This window comes from Salvia hispanica, chromosome 5 (assembly GCF_023119035.1).
Source record: "Salvia hispanica cultivar TCC Black 2014 chromosome 5, UniMelb_Shisp_WGS_1.0, whole genome shotgun sequence".
NCBI lineage: Eukaryota > Viridiplantae > Streptophyta > Magnoliopsida > Lamiales > Lamiaceae > Salvia > Salvia hispanica.
Genome location: NC_062969.1, coordinates 32,988,645 through 33,007,539, shown reverse-complemented (window position 1 = coordinate 33,007,539; position 18,895 = coordinate 32,988,645). Strand labels below are relative to the sequence as shown.

Below are 18,895 nucleotides of genomic sequence, written 5' to 3'. Positions count from 1 at the left end.
TGATTGAGTGACACAATCTTGTATGATTTAATATAACTTACTTCATAATTGTGAGAGAGTTCTAGCGAGTTAGATTCACTTAGTAGACGCTACAGTTAGTTTTCCTTAAAACGACACTGTTAATTGAGAGTGAGGACTTTTCAAGGGTCTTAGGAGCTTTATGGAGTTACGTGTTAGGATTGACAACCCTAATCTTGTAATCAACGTTTGCATCGCATGAGCATAAGCTAGGTGACTCGTCCTTTCAAAGTATAAACTGTGCTAGGGTATTGTAGTTGGAATTTGTATAACCATAACTGTGAACGCACATCCCTGGGATTCCCTTATCTCTATCGCTTATCTCCGTGTTTTATTTGCATTTAGTTGTTATATGCTTTTTATTGTTTCTAGTTTTCAAAAGTTTTTCAAAACCTATTTGCTTTTCCAGATAGTAAATGAGTCTTAGTAGAGGATAGACACTTTGTATTTGCCTTCCCCGTGTTCGATATCTGGTACTTGACCTTTAGCTATACTATATATATTCTGTATACTTGCAGGTTTATTTAGTGCTAATAAAAATTGCATCAAGTTTTTGGCGCCGTTGCCGGGGAAGACAATTCACTTTGGAGTGATATCTTCAAACGGATAATTTTACTACTTTGGAATTTAATTGCTTTCAGTTTTTATTTTTAGTTTTTAATTTGTTTTCGTTTTTGATTCTTGCAGGTTTTGTATGCGAACGCGCTCTGGGAAGGACAACCTAGAACCGCTCGATTTAGAACTTGAAAGAACTCGTAGGAAAATAAGAAGTGAAAAAGGATCAGGAACAATGGGTGACCGAACAGACATTGAGAAGCTACAAGAAATGGTGAAGCTGCTAATGGATGAGAGAGATGCGGAAAGGGCAGCCCGCGAGGCTTTGGAGAAGAAGAATCAGGAAATACAACCCGTGATGAACATGTTCAATCATGGGAATATGTTTACTTTACCCGAAGGACCTCGTATTGACGCTAACAATTTCGAGTTACGCATGCCCCTTATTCAAAGGGTCGAGCAAACTCCTTTTGCAGGTAGGGCTACAGAGGATGCCAATCGCCATCTCTCTAAATTTGTGGAGATCTCAAACACTCTCAAGTTAAACGGTGTCGATGACGATGCCATAAGGGTAAGACTCTTCCCCTTTTCATTAACTGATTCTGCTAAAGAGTGGTTTGAATGCATGCCCAGAGAAAAGGTCTCCACATGGAAGGACATTGTAGCTGCCTTCCTCGACAAGTACTATCCGCCGGGCACAATCTTGAAGCTCAAAAGCGAGATCTTCCAGTTCATCCAAGGTCATGACGAGCCCCTCTACGAGGCGTTTGCTCGTTTCAAAGCTCTTCTCCGAAAGTGCCCCAACCATGGTTTCACCGTGGATCATCAGGTAGGAATCCTCTATAATGGGTTTAACGAGAAGATTTGTGCTATGCTTGATTCAGGTGCAAATGGAGGATTCTTAAGGAAGTCAGGTGAAGAAGCCATGGCGGTAATAGAGGAATTCGCCACCAACAGCAGGGGGTGGTCGAAAGAAAGGCATAACATGAAGAGGATAGCTGCAATTGAAGAGGCAGAGGAAAATTCTTTTGCGAAGGAATTGGTCGAGCTCAGAGTTAGGGTGGACCAAATGGATACATCAAGGAAGGAGGATCCGATTCCACCAACCTCCATCATAGCGGTCTCTAAACCCGAAACTCCTGCCCCGATAGTGGAGGAAATCAACTACATGCAAGGAGGCGGTTCCAACAGAAATTACAACAACAATTATCGCCCTAATCAGGGGGGCGGTAATTTCAATAACTATAATGGAAACCGACCTCATCCAAATCTCTCTTATTCTAACAATAATTACTTGCAACCCCCCGCAGGATTTAATGTTAGCAAGGGAGGAGTAGTTGAGACAACCAAGAAGGAGGAAAAGTATGACCAAGGGATCACAAGGATCTTGGAAGTAATCACGCAAGACAGGAAGGTTAATGACACCAAGATCGGAGTGGTTGAAGCTAGAATAAACAACCTCGAGCAGGGAATGAACACGATCTCAACTGCCATAGCCAACATCAACACTCAAATGGAGCAAATCCAAAAGAAGTTGGATGAGGATAGGGCAAAGGCAGCTGCACGAGTGGATGACATCAACAAGAAGTGGGTGGCAAAGCAGAAAAATGGGGACTGCCCAGCTGCCGGTGGATTGCCACAACCGCTGCAGCGGCCCGCCGCACACCCCGCGGCGGGCCGCCACAGACAAGGCAGAAGCACCCACTCAGCAAGGACTCGTGCGGCATAATGGGATTGTGCTACCTTTCCAACCAAAGAGGAAGTTTAAGCTCGAAGAGCAGTTCAAACATTTTTTGAACATGTTTTGTAAGGTTCATACTAACATTCCTCTAGTTGAATCGTTGCAGGAAATACCTAAATATGCGAAGCTACTAAGGGAGACGGTGATGAGGAAGAGAAAGCCGACAAAAGCCGACCTTAAGCTACCGCATCATTGCAGCGAGATCATCCAAAAGGAAAAGGCAGTGAAACAGAGAGATCCGGGCCAATTCATTATCCGATGCCAGATTGGAGAGGGAATGTAATACCCCGACTTTTCCTACCTTTTTATTTGTTCTTGAATCGATGTCGTTTGCGGACCTGAAATTTTTTCGATTTAATTTCTCTCGTCGAGAGAAGGACTTTACATTTTGGGCTGAAACAATTATTATTTCCTAGCCCAATTTGGAACCCATTTGATATGAGCCCAAGTCACATAGTATTATTTTTCATATTGTCGAGCCCACTTGAAACGTTCAACGAAAATCAGTTACACCAAATGCGAACAACGATTTGTTTATATAGACACTTTTCCCTCAACCTTTTCTTTCCCAATACAAAATGGTTACCGTAAATCTCTCCACTACCCTTCAAAGACTCAACAATATTTACATATACATAGCCCACAACTCCATGTTTTATCAGATTCAATCAACCTCAAGTAAAGCCGAGTATTAGAGAAAACAAAATTTGAGAGAGAAAGAGCAATGAGGAAGAGACTGGAGCTAACTGAGATGATGCGGGGCTGAACGGCGACAGCTGTACCGGAGAGACCTTCTTCGGGCAAAAGCGCAGTGGAAGCGCGGTGGGTGTTGAGCAGAGCTGGTGAAGATTTGTGTTTGCTTTTAAATATTCCGAATATATTATGTCTTCATACATAGTATGATTCTTCTCTCGAATGCTTCCGCTAAATGTTGTTTCTTTTGAGTTCATTTATTGATGAGATATTGTATTCCTTTGAGTTGTCAGCTGTTGAGATAATACTCTGATTTTATTCGAATTGCCCCTATTATTTCGAGCTATGGTCGAGTTTCGTTTATTTCCCCTTTCTTCCCCGCTTCTTTAATCCTCCCCTAGTCACGATCAACCGTGTTTTCTATCCTTAGAAAATGCGGTCGTGACAAAGTGGTATCAGAGCAATTTTTCTTTCCGCTCTGGACTTGAGAGTCTTTTTCAGTCTTAGTCTAGATTCTATTCGCTAGATTAAAAAGTGAGAATTGAAGGCTCAACATCCCGACTCGCCACACTCAACCAAGAAAGAGGTACTATGTTTTTATGAGAAAATTTTAGAGAAAGGAGGATGAGGAAGTTTTGGAGAAAGAAAGTTGAGGATGTTTTGAAGAGGAATGATGTATTGTTTGTTTTTACATGAAAGAGGAAAGTTCATCTTAGAGTATGTTTTGAGTTTTGAGTCAAAACTTTTACTTTAAAGTTGAAAGTGAGATGTGGAAATTTTGAGGAAATTGTGAGAGTTTGAAGAAAATTTTTGTTTCAAAAGTTTTGAATGTAAATGTGAAGTGCGAAATTGTTTTGCTTTTGGATGTGAAAATGTTGTGTGTTATACTTGTTTATCTTGAGGTGTGAATAATATTAAATGTAATAGTTGTTGATCTATGAGAAGATGAAATGCGTTGTGAACTTAGAGTGCTAAGATACAGGCCTAGTTGATCGCGCGAACCGTAGTTCTAAGTTAAAAACTTACCTATTGCTTTTCCGAGCAATTAAAACATACGAGAATATGAGAGTTTGAGGTGAACCCCTAAGTTATCAAGGCACAGCGAGGCAAGGAGATCGAGAGTGCGAATTGAGGTTGGTGGACCGTGGTATTTTTCTATTTCTTGGAATGGTGTGAAACGTTGGAGCTTGCTTAATGAGAGAACTATATTACTACTTCTTCACATTTTCCTTGAAAAATAAAAACAAAAGAATACGAGGAAGATCTCAAGAAGAGGAGGTTACCAAAAACTAAGTGAAGTTTCAAACATGAAAGAGGGTGCGAGGCAAGAAGAGCTGATGCTAAGCGACGTAACTATGCAACGACGAGAGATCATACTTGCGATTTAAATTAGTGTAGAGTAATCTTGCGTAACCTAAAAGTGGCGACACGGCGAGGAAGCTGCTTGGAGATTGGAAGACAAGAAGACGATGGAGAAATATTTTATTCGAAGGATGTAAGCAAATTTCAGGACGAAATTTTTGTTAAGATGGGTAGATTGTAATACCCCGACTTTTCCTACCTTTTTATTTGTTCTTGAATCGATGTCGTTTGCGGACCTGAAATTTTTTCGATTTAATTTCTCTCGCCGAGAGAAGGACTTTACATTTTGGGCTGAAACAATTATTATTTCCTAGCCCAATTTGGAACCCATTTGATATGAGCCCAAGTCACATAGTATTATTTTTCATATTGTCGAGCCCACTTGAAACGTTCAACGAAAATCAGTTACACCAAATGCGAACAACGATTTGTTTATATAGACACTTTTCCCTCAACCTTTTCTTTCCCAATACAAAATGGTTACCGTAAATCTCTCCACTACCCTTCAAAGACTCAACAATATTTACATATACATAGCCCACAACTCCATGTTTTATCAGATTCAATCAACCTCAAGTAAAGCCGAGTATTAGAGAAAACAAAATTTGAGAGAGAAAGAGCAATGAGGAAGAGACTGGAGCTAACTGAGATGATGCGGGGCTGAACGGCGACAGCTGTACCGGAGAGACCTTCTTCGGGCAAAAGCGCAGTGGAAGCGCGGTGGGTGTTGAGCAGAGCTGGTGAAGATTTGTGTTTGCTTTTAAATATTCCGAATATATTATGTCTTCATACATAGTATGATTCTTCTCTCGAATGCTTCCGCTAAATGTTGTTTCTTTTGAGTTCATTTATTGATGAGATATTGTATTCCTTTGAGTTGTCAGCTGTTGAGATAATACTCTGATTTTATTCGAATTGCCCCTATTATTTCGAGCTATGGTCGAGTTTCGTTTATTTCCCCTTTCTTCCCCGCTTCTTTAATCCTCCCCTAGTCACGATCAACCGTGTTTTCTATCCTTAGAAAATGCGGTCGTGACAAAGTGGTATCAGAGCAATTTTTCTTTCCGCTCTGGACTTGAGAGTCTTTTTCAGTCTTAGTCTAGATTCTATTCGCTAGATTAAAAAGTGAGAATTGAAGGCTCAACATCCCGACTCGCCACACTCAACCAAGAAAGAGGTACTATGTTTTTATGAGAAAATTTTAGAGAAAGGAGGATGAGGAAGTTTTGGAGAAAGAAAGTTGAGGATGTTTTGAAGAGGAATGATGTATTGTTTGTTTTTACATGAAAGAGGAAAGTTCATCTTAGAGTATGTTTTGAGTTTTGAGTCAAAACTTTTACTTTAAAGTTGAAAGTGAGATGTGGAAATTTTGAGGAAATTGTGAGAGTTTGAAGAAAATTTTTGTTTCAAAAGTTTTGAATGTAAATGTGAAGTGCGAAATTGTTTTGCTTTTGGATGTGAAAATGTTGTGTGTTATACTTGTTTATCTTGAGGTGTGAATAATATTAAATGTAATAGTTGTTGATCTATGAGAAGATGAAATGCGTTGTGAACTTAGAGTGCTAAGATACAGGCCTAGTTGATCGCGCGAACCGTAGTTCTAAGTTAAAAACTTACCTATTGCTTTTCCGAGCAATTAAAACATACGAGAATATGAGAGTTTGAGGTGAACCCCTAAGTTATCAAGGCACAGCGAGGCAAGGAGATCGAGAGTGCGAATTGAGGTTGGTGGACCGTGGTATTTTTCTATTTCTTGGAATGGTGTGAAACGTTGGAGCTTGCTTAATGAGAGAACTATATTACTACTTCTTCACATTTTCCTTGAAAAATAAAAACAAAAGAATACGAGGAAGATCTCAAGAAGAGGAGGTTACCAAAAACTAAGTGAAGTTTCAAACATGAAAGAGGGTGCGAGGCAAGAAGAGCTGATGCTAAGCGACGTAACTATGCAACGACGAGAGATCATACTTGCGATTTAAATTAGTGTAGAGTAATCTTGCGTAACCTAAAAGTGGCGACACGGCGAGGAAGCTGCTTGGAGATTGGAAGACAAGAAGACGATGGAGAAATATTTTATTCGAAGGATGTAAGCAAATTTCAGGACGAAATTTTTGTTAAGATGGGTAGATTGTAATACCCCGACTTTTCCTACCTTTTTATTTGTTCTTGAATCGATGTCGTTTGCGGACCTGAAATTTTTTCGATTTAATTTCTCTCGTCGAGAGAAGGACTTTACATTTTGGGCTGAAACAATTATTATTTCCTAGCCCAATTTGGAACCCATTTGATATGAGCCCAAGTCACATAGTATTATTTTTCATATTGTCGAGCCCACTTGAAACGTTCAACGAAAATCAGTTACACCAAATGCGAACAACGATTTGTTTATATAGACACTTTTCCCTCAACCTTTTCTTTCCCAATACAAAATGGTTACCGTAAATCTCTCCACTACCCTTCAAAGACTCAACAATATTTACATATACATAGCCCACAACTCCATGTTTTATCAGATTCAATCAACCTCAAGTAAAGCCGAGTATTAGAGAAAACAAAATTTGAGAGAGAAAGAGCAATGAGGAAGAGACTGGAGCTAACTGAGATGATGCGGGGCTGAACGGCGACAGCTGTACCGGAGAGACCTTCTTCGGGCAAAAGCGCAGTGGAAGCGCGGTGGGTGTTGAGCAGAGCTGGTGAAGATTTGTGTTTGCTTTTAAATATTCCGAATATATTATGTCTTCATACATAGTATGATTCTTCTCTCGAATGCTTCCGCTAAATGTTGTTTCTTTTGAGTTCATTTATTGATGAGATATTGTATTCCTTTGAGTTGTCAGCTGTTGAGATAATACTCTGATTTTATTCGAATTGCCCCTATTATTTCGAGCTATGGTCGAGTTTCGTTTATTTCCCCTTTCTTCCCCGCTTCTTTAATCCTCCCCTAGTCACGATCAACCGTGTTTTCTATCCTTAGAAAATGCGGTCGTGACAAAGTGGTATCAGAGCAATTTTTCTTTCCGCTCTGGACTTGAGAGTCTTTTTCAGTCTTAGTCTAGATTCTATTCGCTAGATTAAAAAGTGAGAATTGAAGGCTCAACATCCCGACTCGCCACACTCAACCAAGAAAGAGGTACTATGTTTTTATGAGAAAATTTTAGAGAAAGGAGGATGAGGAAGTTTTGGAGAAAGAAAGTTGAGGATGTTTTGAAGAGGAATGATGTATTGTTTGTTTTTACATGAAAGAGGAAAGTTCATCTTAGAGTATGTTTTGAGTTTTGAGTCAAAACTTTTACTTTAAAGTTGAAAGTGAGATGTGGAAATTTTGAGGAAATTGTGAGAGTTTGAAGAAAATTTTTGTTTCAAAAGTTTTGAATGTAAATGTGAAGTGCGAAATTGTTTTGCTTTTGGATGTGAAAATGTTGTGTGTTATACTTGTTTATCTTGAGGTGTGAATAATATTAAATGTAATAGTTGTTGATCTATGAGAAGATGAAATGCGTTGTGAACTTAGAGTGCTAAGATACAGGCCTAGTTGATCGCGCGAACCGTAGTTCTAAGTTAAAAACTTACCTATTGCTTTTCCGAGCAATTAAAACATACGAGAATATGAGAGTTTGAGGTGAACCCCTAAGTTATCAAGGCACAGCGAGGCAAGGAGATCGAGAGTGCGAATTGAGGTTGGTGGACCGTGGTATTTTTCTATTTCTTGGAATGGTGTGAAACGTTGGAGCTTGCTTAATGAGAGAACTATATTACTACTTCTTCACATTTTCCTTGAAAAATAAAAACAAAAGAATACGAGGAAGATCTCAAGAAGAGGAGGTTACCAAAAACTAAGTGAAGTTTCAAACATGAAAGAGGGTGCGAGGCAAGAAGAGCTGATGCTAAGCGACGTAACTATGCAACGACGAGAGATCATACTTGCGATTTAAATTAGTGTAGAGTAATCTTGCGTAACCTAAAAGTGGCGACACGGCGAGGAAGCTGCTTGGAGATTGGAAGACAAGAAGACGATGGAGAAATATTTTATTCGAAGGATGTAAGCTAATTAAATTGAACCCCAATTTAATATAAGCTTTTAATTGGAATATTACGAGCAGCCACTATAGAAGTAAACTGGCCAGGTTCCCGAATAATAAAACCTTGTTCGAGCTCCTCTTGAGGATTTTATCAAACGAGACTCACCTCGCGCGCGATTCAACATAATAGCAATCCTAGCACCGCTAGATATTAATCACCACTACCCAATATATCAGGATTATTGGGTTGCGAAAAACCCGCACCATTTGATAATGTATGTAGATTAAGAAATAATTATTTATCAAGACCTAGTCTTTCGGTCGATAGCATAAAGACACGTCTTGCTTGTTAGATCCATTCAGTGCTATACCACACCAACGTCATCTTATTTCAGTAAGACTTAGAAATAATCGGACTGACATTGCAACCTTTCACGATAGGTAGTCTAAGTCTATCTTGGGTTGTGAAATTCTTCTTTTTCTTTTGCAAAGCATTGCATAAAACCGACTGTGTTACTTTAAAGTGGACGACGCCCACAACCAGTCTACTAAGCAAAAGACTTAGACTTTGTTTGTTTCTTATATATTTAAATGTTTATAAAACATCTTATAAATGCACAAGCAAACACAATGTAATAATATACGGATTCTATTCGTGCAAACCTACTCGAATCATACTGAATCGGGTTCAAAGTGGATTATAGAGTTTTACGTATACAAGCAAGATTCTATTCGAGCGAAACTTGCTCGAAACATGCTTTTCAGTATACCAAACCTAACAATCTCCCACTTATACTCAAAACATGCTTTCGTGTATACCCACTGCCAAAAACTCTCCCACTTATACACAAAGCAGGTATTGGTACTAGATATATCGAACCACCATTCATTTCACATCATGTTTGAACATGCTGCCACAAAGGCATTTTATGTGAATAATCTGCTTGGTTGTTCTCTGATTATATCTTTTCCACCATAATGTCTTTGCTGCGTACTTGATCTTTAATTAATTTCATCTCTCTATGTGATTGCTTAGCTTTATTAGCTCGTGTGTCCCTTAAGTTAGCCTTCACTAGAGTAATCACAACCAAATGTAGTACTCATAGGCATACTCAAACTTACGATTAAAGCTATTAGGAAGATACTCCTAAGGTAAACACATATTCAGATGATGACTTACTCGATCACCGATTAGTCATAAAACTAAGTCAGTGTAACCCCAAGGACATTACATGAATTAGGGGTGTCAAAACGGGTAGTGGGTATCGGGAAACCCTCAAACGACCCGCTACCCGGCGGGTAGCGGGTACCGCCTACCCGACGACAATGGGAAACGGGGCGGGATTGGGTAGTTTGTTTTAATTTTTGCGGGTATGGTATACCCGCTACCCGCGCGGTATACCCGTTATTTTTAGGGTTAGGGTTTTCAAATATTTTATTTTAATTAATTAATTTCAAATCTATATATACACTTTATTTCCTATTATTTATCTGGTTCCCCCTCTTATAAATTATAATTATTCCATCCCTTCTCCTGCTGCTACCCGCCGCTACCTGCAAACGTCTCCAGCAGCAAGAATTTTGGTGAGTGTATTTTTTTATTTTTCTCATTCTATGCATAACACTGTAGCGCATACCTAGAATTTAAATATTCTACCAAATCTTTCCATACTTCAAGAGATCTTGCCTAAACTTATTCTAGACAATATTTAAAAAACCATGCCTTATTTAAAAAGGCATAGGGACGCCACTTTTGACTCCAAGGATGGGAGAATTCTTATTTTTATTTTGCTCCGTGATATTTTATTCTACTCCGTGAAATATACCAAAAACAAAACCATAGCTAATTAGAAGGCCTAATTTTCGAAAATTCCATGTTTATGCCTTAGAACTTATTTTTGTTAATTCTTCTCCCCTATTTCACAATATTTATTTATATAATTGTGGAGAATAAGATCTTACCAAATATTCTATTCTAATTACCTAAAGATCTTGTTGAGCACTATAAATAAGAGAAAACCCCAACCCTAGACCCCAAATTTTCGGCCCCCACCTTTCCTCACTCTCTCAAATTTTCTTCTTCCACACACCAATATTTTGTCATCCTTTGAGAAGAATTTAGAGTTTGAACGCCAAGATTCTTGAAGAACCAAGTCTCTACTTTGTTTCTACCGATTGTTTGTCTCTAAAAAGGTATTTTGCTTATGAGTTCTTCTTATTCTTCTTCTACTTCTTTTTTCTTCTTTCTAACCGATTAATCGGTCTTCTCGAACCCTCATGCATCTTGGTTGAGTAAAAGTGGGATAAAAGGGATGTGGGAATATGTTCTTGTGTGTGTGTGTGCCGTGTGTGTGCGTGTGGCGTGTGTATGTGTGTGTCGTGTATGTGTGTGTGTCGTTGTGTTGTGTAGTGTGTGTTTGATGACTAAATATTCTTGTGAGGTAAACATGAACTTGATGAATTAGTAATGATAAGATAAATCGATGGGAAAAGGGAAAGGTAATAAGACATGCATGAGTAAGAGTAGTATTGAACCTAATTTGTGATATGTGCCTATGTGATTAAAAGGTGAAACTTTGGTTGCGAAGCCGGATAACGGAAAAGCGAAACTACTTGAAAACTAAGCAGTCGAGGTGGGCTTTACTCTTAAAACTCTCTTTTATTTTTGTCAAAAAAAATTGATTGGTGTTATAAGGGTGGTTTAACTGTTATGCCATGCCTATGTCTGTTTTATTGTGATATTGTGCGCCTGATGCCTAGTTTGTGAGTTCGCTCCATTGGGCTAGGGTTATGGATATGTTTATACGAATTCGGGTCTGAGTATGGGCCGCAAGCCCTACCAGGCTGTGTACACGAGGGGATCGGGAGTCGTCCTTGCTATTCGGCCGGTCTCGTGGGCGAAAAGTGTGGCCACACTTTCGTCGCACCATGGAATGATTGTGATTGTTATTTTGATGAGGAAAATGGGGAGTTATTTTGACTGGCCAGTCTATGGAAAATATATTTTGTGATACTCGTGATATTCTCTTATAACTGCTTAAAACTCGAGTTCACTTGGTAAGGGTGGCATAATCTATAAAATGTTTTGGCAACGAGCTCACTGAGTATTTCAAAATACTCAGCCCTGCATGTGTTTTCCTTATATGCAGGTTGAATGATGACGAGCGGTGGCGGGTGTTGAGCAGGATAAATAATTAATATGGAAATGTTGAACTTCAAGCGTAGTTGTGTCTTCATACATAGCTATTCTTTCTCTTGGTCGTTTTCCGCTGAATCTTGATACTCTTTAGAACTTCTTTTGGGATAATTGCACCTTAGCCTTTTCTTGTGGTTTTTATCTTGGATATTTTTATCGTACTCTTCAGATATTTTGATCGTCATTTATGATATCTTTCTTCCTTTAAACTTCTAGGTTAAGTTGTTGAATTAAATACTCTGATATTTCTTCCAATTCTTTTGGTCGGTACTCTTTAAATGAAACCCTAGCCTATGTTTACTTCTTTAGAGTCGGTTTTGGGTAGCAGCCGCCGCATTTATTATACCCTAGGAGGGCGGGCTGTTACAGTTGGTATCAGAGCCTCAGTTCTTTCCGCTCTGGACCCAAGAGTCTTTTCAAACTTTAGGTAGTCCATGTAATCCTTTGTGTAAATGAACTAAATGTGGAAGGCTCAACACCACAACTCGTCTCGTTCAACCACAAAGAAAGAGGTACTAGATATTTTGTGACTTGTGCTTGAAACTTGATGCTTTTGGAAATATTGTGAATGAGAGGTGACGCTTCCCGAACGATGATAAGTCAAATGAATATGAGAACTTGTGAAAAGCATGCCTTATGTGCTAGAAATATTATGAATGCGAAGCGATGCTTCTTGAATGATTTGTTGAGTGTTGTATGAGAACTTGTTAAAATTAGTGAAATGCGAATGTGATCACATGAGACTAAGTTGAAATGTTGCTATACTTAGACTTGGACTTTTGGAACCTAGCATGACATAGCTATACGATCACAGCGCTTGTACCAACAATAGAAATGTGGAAGGACTAGTATAAGGCCATTAGAGTATGTGGGAATTCGACGAAACGTGAACAGAAAACGCACGAATAGTTGTCTTAAGAACGAGAACCTTGGACGCGACGCTTTGAACCATCACCTTTTGACTTTTATACACTTTCGCAGCACCTTTTGAGATCACACACTTTCCATTCTTTTCCACCTTTTTGTGACGGTGCTGACTTGTTCCTTTTCCCCCTTTTTGTAGATGGTTCAACCCTATCACGCCCTTATGCGTCACCGCTACGCCAAGAATAGGAACTTTCCGGTGGAGCGCTATAGAGAGCTGGAATGGGACGGAAACCAGTTCCTCCTGAACTTCGTTACCAACTTCTATGGTCATTGGCTGGACGCCTACGCGTACGGGACTACCCATCACGAGGGAATCATGCGAATTATCCATATACTACCTTCCCCTTGGAGCGAGTGGACCGCTTAAGCCTCAGTATCATACACCTGGTTTAGCCCACCCAAGTACACGCCTCGAGGAGACTTCGTTGGCCTAATAGGAGTCTTACTTCCGGCCATGTCTGCCGCCGTTGACGGAACTCCACTCCATCCGCCAACGCATAGGTACTCGCCAGGAGCAGCACGTCGGATGAAGTATCGCGATGATGAGGAGCCGCACGTTGCTCGCGTTCCCCATAAGAGAGGCCGAAGAGATGCTTACCTCGATTCCTTTGCCCCAAGACAACGAGGAGAAAGACGAGGAGATGGGACCGTTCGAGAAAGGAGAGAGTTCGAACGCGGAGAGTGTCAGAGAGTCGGGAACCCGAAGAGGACGAGGGCAGAGATGTCTAGTGCCCGAATAGAAATTTTGTTTTCCCTTTCCCCGTGTTTTTGAATTCTAAAACTTCTATTTATGTTGTTATTTTCTTCCGCGATTGCATCACTCTTTTTCATTCATTGTACCAAGACCTTTTGGGATCACTTTTGAAATTTAATGGGGAATTCGCACCTTTCATTCTATTATATGGCAATGAAGCCGCCTTCACTCTTTTCTATCCTTATTGCATGAATGTACTTGCTCGTTCTATTATCTTCCAAGTGCTTTCCCACCTTATGGTGCAACCTTATTATGTTCTCTGTTTTCCTTACAACTGCTATTGCGTGGTCTTTCTTTAGACCCTGCTTGTGAATGAATTAAAAATTTCTTTTCTTCCTTTCAAAGTACCCTATCACTACCTTGAAAATTTGAAATAAGTGCCCTAACAATTCGAGTGTGATAAATCAGAATGCCGCCTAGACGCAACGTGAGGAACGAGGAACCTACCTCCCAGGCTTCGGTAGAAGAAAGTGTGATGCAACCAAGACCGCCGTCACCACCACCACCTCCACGAGTAGATAGGGAAGTCGTGAAGCTTTTTCTTGACCAAAAGCCTCCTACCTTCGACGGGATGGGTGAACCTGCAAAAGCTGAAACTTGGATACGTGCCTTAGAACGCATCTTCAAGACCTTAGTGTGCAACGATGCGGAGAAGATGATCTGTGTGACGCATCAGCTGACCGGGTCCGCTGATTTTTGGTGGGACACCAAGTTAAAGACCATGTCCCAGGATCGCATAGACGAGATGACTTGGGAGGAATTCAAGACTGAGGTTTACGACAAGTACGTACCCAAGAGCTACCGCAAGGCAAAAGCCGCCGAGTTTCACAACCTCACCCAAGGACGTCTGTCCGTAACCGAGTATGACCGTGCACTTTGTGACATGACCCGCTATGCGCCGGAACAGACCGATACCAATGAGAAGCTGGCTGATAAGTTTCGTGAGGGCCTTAGGCACGAGATTAGGATGGCATTGGCAGTCCGCGGAACCCTTACGTACGCCGAGGCGCTAGCCCTCGCACTGGATGTAGAGGCAGCAATGCCAAAGGAGAAGAGCGCGGGAAACACCGCAATGACATTACCCCCGCCACGTCCTAACCATGATAAGAGGAGATGGGAGGAGAGTAGGATTCCCTATGACAACAAGCGATACCGCCCCACTCAGAACAGGCCGCCGTACGAAGGAGGACAGACTTCGCCCAATCCAAGGAACGACCCCCGTGCCAGACCACCTCAGTGTAACGTTTGCGCCAGGTACCATTTCGGGGAGTGTAGAGGACCGAACCCGACTAGGTGCTTCAACTGTGGAGGGAACGGTCATTTCTCGAGGGAGTGCCCGAGCAAGAATATGGGAAACGGGTCGAGGCAGAACCATCAGGGTTTTCGTCAGCAGCCGAGGGCGCCACCTACGGGCTCGGGAGCAAACCGGGATCAACCACTGCGGCTGCAACAGCCTGTCCGCCCAAGACTTCCCGCCCCGGCTAGAGCGTATGCTATAAGTCAGAAGCAGCCCAAGATCGAGCAAGGGAAGCCCGAGAGTGGAAATTTAGCAGGTATAGGCGAAATCCTTGATACCCCTATTGTTGTTTTGTTCGACACGGGCGCATCTCATTCGTTCATCTCTGAGTTATGTGTGCATACCTTAAGCTTGCCTACTAGGAAGTCTGAACATAGGATGATGGTGTCCTCACCAGTAGGAGGAATGATAGAGATCTCTCGGTTTTGCTTGAACGTAGAAATCGTACTAGGAGAACTTAAGTTAGTTGCTCACGACCTGCGAGTTATGGCGATGAGAGACGTTGACGTAATCTTAGGAATGGATTGGTTAACCGCGAACTTTGCGATGATTCGCTGTAAGGAGAGGCAGATAACCCTACAAGCCCCGGGTACGGAACCCGCCGTGTACCACGGAATCTCGATGAACCGACGAATCGCTATAGTCTCCGCGTTACAAGCCACCGCCATGTTGAAGAAAGGACGCCCGGCCTACCTTGTCTATCTCCACGGAGAAGAGAAGGAGGAAGCGAGGCTTGAAGACGTTGCTGTCGTACGAGATTTTCCCGATGTTTTTCCCGAGGAGTTACCTGGACCGCCGCCAGATAGGCAGTTAGAATTTACGATCGATCTTGAACCTGGAGCCGCACCCATATCGAAGGCACCATACCGCATGGCGCCTAAGGAGTTAGAGGAATTAAAGATTCAGCTGCAAGAGCTCATGGATTTAGGTTTCGTTAGGCCCAGTGTTTCGCCATGGGGCGCACCGGTGCTCTTCGTTAAGAAGAAAGACGGGTCAATGAGAATGTGTATCGACTATAGAGAGTTGAACAAATTGACCCTCAAGAACAAGTACCCTTTGCCGAGGATAGATGACCTGTTCGATCAACTCCGAGGAGCCGGAGTGTTCTCTAAGATGGATTTGAAGTCCGGATACCATCAGCTGAAAGTGCGAAAGGAGGATATCCCTAAAACCGCATTTCGTACCAGATATGGTCAATATGAGTTCGTTTTGATGCCGTTCGGTCTGACGAACGCCCCAGCCTTATTTATGGACTTGATGAACCGAGTTTTTCACCCGTATCTAGATACGTTCGTCTTAGTATTCATAGATGATATCTTAGTCTACTCGAAGGACGAGAAGGAGCACGCGGAGCACCTACGGATCGCGCTGGAGACGTTGAGGAAGGAGAAACTGTACGCCAAATTCAGCAAGTGCGAATTCTGGCTGAAGGAAGTCAACTTTTTAGGACACATCGTGTCGGCAGAAGGAACCCGAGTGGACCCCGCCAAGGTTGAGGCGGTGCAACAGTGGAAGTCACCATCGACGCCGAACGAGATTCGGAGTTTCCTGGGTTTGGCAGGATACTACCGAAGGTTCATAAAAGGGTTCTCCAAGATAACGAGACCAATGACCCAACAGATCAAGAAAGGAATCAAGGTGAACTGGACGCCGGAGTGTGAAGCGAGCTTCCAACTTTTGAAGGAGGAATTGACCACCGCACCAGTGTTAGCTGTGCCAGAGCTTGGAGTGAACTACGTAGTTTACACCGACGCTTCGAAGGTCGGATTAGGATGCGTGTTGATGCAGAACAACAAGGTGATCGCTTACGCGTCGCAACAGTTGAAACCGCACGAGTTGAACTACCCCACCCACGATTTAGAGTTAGTCGCAGTAGTACATGCCCTAAAGATTTGGAGGCACCATCTCTACGGAGTTAGGTGTGAAATCTTTACGGACCATAAGAGTTTGAAGTACTTCTTCGAGCAGAAGGACCTGAACATGCGACAACGGAGATGGCTCGAGCTAGTGAAGGATTACGATTGTGGCATCAACTACCACCCTGGCAAGGCAAACGTGGTAGCAGACGCTTTAAGCCGTAGAGACCATTCGCAACTCGCTGTTTTTCTAACAGAAGAGGAAAGTTTAGTACGAGAGTTGAGTAAGTTGCGGATAGAAGTAGTTAGAACACCCGATACCGTGGAAGGTCGAATCGCCGCGTTAGTAGTAGAACCTGATCTAAGAACGAGGATCGTTGCAGCACAACGGCTAGATGCGAAATTGGAGGAGATTCGAGTCGAAGTAAGAACCGGTGAATCTGGAAATTTTAGCGAGGCTTCCGATAACGCTCTCACCTTTGAAGGGAGACTGTGTGTGCCAAACGACGAGGGACTTAGGAACGAGATCATGAGTGAAGCTCACGAAACCCCATACACTGCTCACCCCGGGAGCACAAAGATGTACCAGGATCTGAAGAAGTCCTTTTGGTGGAACGGCATGAAGAGAGATGTCGCAGCTTTCGTGGAGCGCTGCTTAGCCTGCCAACAGGTGAAAGCCTTACACCAACGACCGTACGGGAAGCTACAACCGCTTGAGATACCCGAGTGGAAATGGGAGCACATCGCTATGGACTTCGTGACTGCATTACCAAAGACCCTCAAAGGGAACACCGCGATCTGGGTGATCATAGATCGACTTACCAAGAGTGCGCATTTCATACCAATCCCCGTAACCCATGGATCGGATAAGCTAGCTCGAATCTACGTTCAAGAGATCGTGCGATTACATGGAGTTCCAGTGACGATCACGTCTGATCGTGACCCAAAGTTTACCTCGAAATTTTGGATTAGTCTACAACGCGAGCTTGGAACACGCTTAAACTTTAGCACCGCTTTTCACCCACAGTCCGATGGACAATCCGAAAGAACGATACAAACTCTCGAGGATATGTTAAGAGCCGTGGTGCTCGACCGAGGCGGAAGTTGGGAGACCGCACTCCCTTTGATCGAGTTCGCCTTCAACAACAGCTTTCAAGCAACAATCGGCATGGCGCCATATGAAGCACTTTATGGGAAAAAGTGTAGATCTCCGCTCTACTGGGATGAAGTTGGCGAACGAAGAGCGCTTGGACTCGATGCAGTCGAAGAAATGGTCGAAATCGTTCGACAAATTCGTGCGCGAATGAAGGAAGCTCAGGACAGACAGAAGTCGTACGCCGACGTTCGACGGACGGACTTACAGTTCCACGCTGGTGATAAAGTTTTCCTCAAGGTATCCCCGTCGAAAGGGATAGCGCGTTTTGGAGTCAAGGGCAAACTGAAACCACGTTTTATCGGGCCGTACGAAATTCTAGAAGGAGTAGGACCCGTAGCTTATCGTTTAGCGCTGCCGCCCAGCCTTGGGAACGTGCACAACGTTTTTCATGTGTCGCAGTTGCGAAAATACGTGTTCGATCCGAAGCATGTGATTCGTTACGAGGATATTGCTGTAAGCCCGGATCTGAGCTACGAGGAGCAACCCCAGATAATCTTAGATCGAAAGGTCCAAACCTTGAGAAATAAAACCACTGCCTTCGTGAAAATTCAATGGAGAAACCACGGGCCCGAGGAAGCCACGTGGGAGCTCGAGGATAAGATGATGGAACTATACCCGGAACTCTTTCCATAAAGGTACCAAATTTCGGGATGAAATTTCTTTTAAGTGTGGTAGGATGTAACATCCCGAATTTCCGAACCCTAATTTTAGAGCCCTAGAATTTATTATTGATGACGTGGAAGATGTGAATTAATTGATGAGTGAATTTATTTCATGAGTTTATTTGACCGGGAAGTTTGAAAAGTCAAACTTATTGATTAATGATGTGGCATGTGATATATTAATGAGATTATGTGGTAAATTAATTATCTAAGGGTGAGTGAGGATATTAGAGAAAATTTCCATAAATACTTGTCACCCTAATTCTTGTAATTTTCGAACCCTAGACCCCCTTTGAAGAGAAATTCTATTCTCTTCCGGATTTAATTTAATCCTTGGGATATTTACCCAAATTAAAATCCAAGACCCAATTATTTTCCTTATTTTAAAAGAGGAAAATCGAGCCCCTTATTTTTCCTAGGTGATTTTCGAAAATCACCCATGTAGGGAAGGAAATATTATTTTACTTATTTAATTGATCCCTTATTTGATTTCCTTCCATACCTAGAATTTAAATATTCTACCAAATCTTTCCATACCTCAAGAGATCTTGCCTTACCTTATTCTAGACAATATTTAAAAATCCATGCCTTATTTAAAAGGCATAGGGACGCCACTTTTGACTCCAAGGATGGGAGAATTCTTATTTTTATTTTGCTCC

The 18,895-nt window shown here is 42.0% G+C and overlaps 2 protein-coding genes across 2 annotated transcripts; both read left to right on the top strand.

Moving 5' to 3' along the window:
• The first annotated feature begins 808 nt into the window (after positions 1-808).
• On the top strand, positions 809-2,302 carry LOC125189873. Its single transcript, XM_048087100.1, has one exon. It carries the CDS (start codon positions 809-811, stop codon positions 2,300-2,302), a length of 1,494 nt encoding a protein of 497 aa, XP_047943057.1.
• An 11,372-nt stretch (positions 2,303-13,674) lies between these two features.
• Positions 13,675-18,207, top strand: LOC125189872. Its single transcript, XM_048087099.1, has 4 exons — positions 13,675-15,568; positions 15,848-16,434; positions 16,531-17,366; positions 17,568-18,207. The coding sequence occupies exons 1-4, from the start codon at positions 13,675-13,677 to the stop codon at positions 18,205-18,207; spliced, it is 3,957 nt and encodes a 1,318-aa protein (XP_047943056.1).
• The last annotated feature ends 688 nt before the right edge of the window (positions 18,208-18,895 follow it).

Excerpts from the sequence above, each read along its gene's own strand:
- LOC125189872 (XM_048087099.1), top strand. The coding sequence starts at position 13,675 with ATGCCGCCTAGACGCAACGTGAGGAACGAGGAACCTACCTCCCAGGCT. Across the intron at positions 16,435-16,530 it reads ACGATTTAGAGTTAGTCGCA|AAGGACCTGAACATGCGACA; the intron begins GTAGTACATGCC and ends TTCTTCGAGCAG. Across the intron at positions 17,367-17,567 it reads ACGTCTGATCGTGACCCAAA|CTTTCAAGCAACAATCGGCA; the intron begins GTTTACCTCGAA and ends CTTCAACAACAG.
- LOC125189873 (XM_048087100.1), top strand. The coding sequence starts at position 809 with ATGGGTGACCGAACAGACATTGAGAAGCTACAAGAAATGGTGAAGCTG.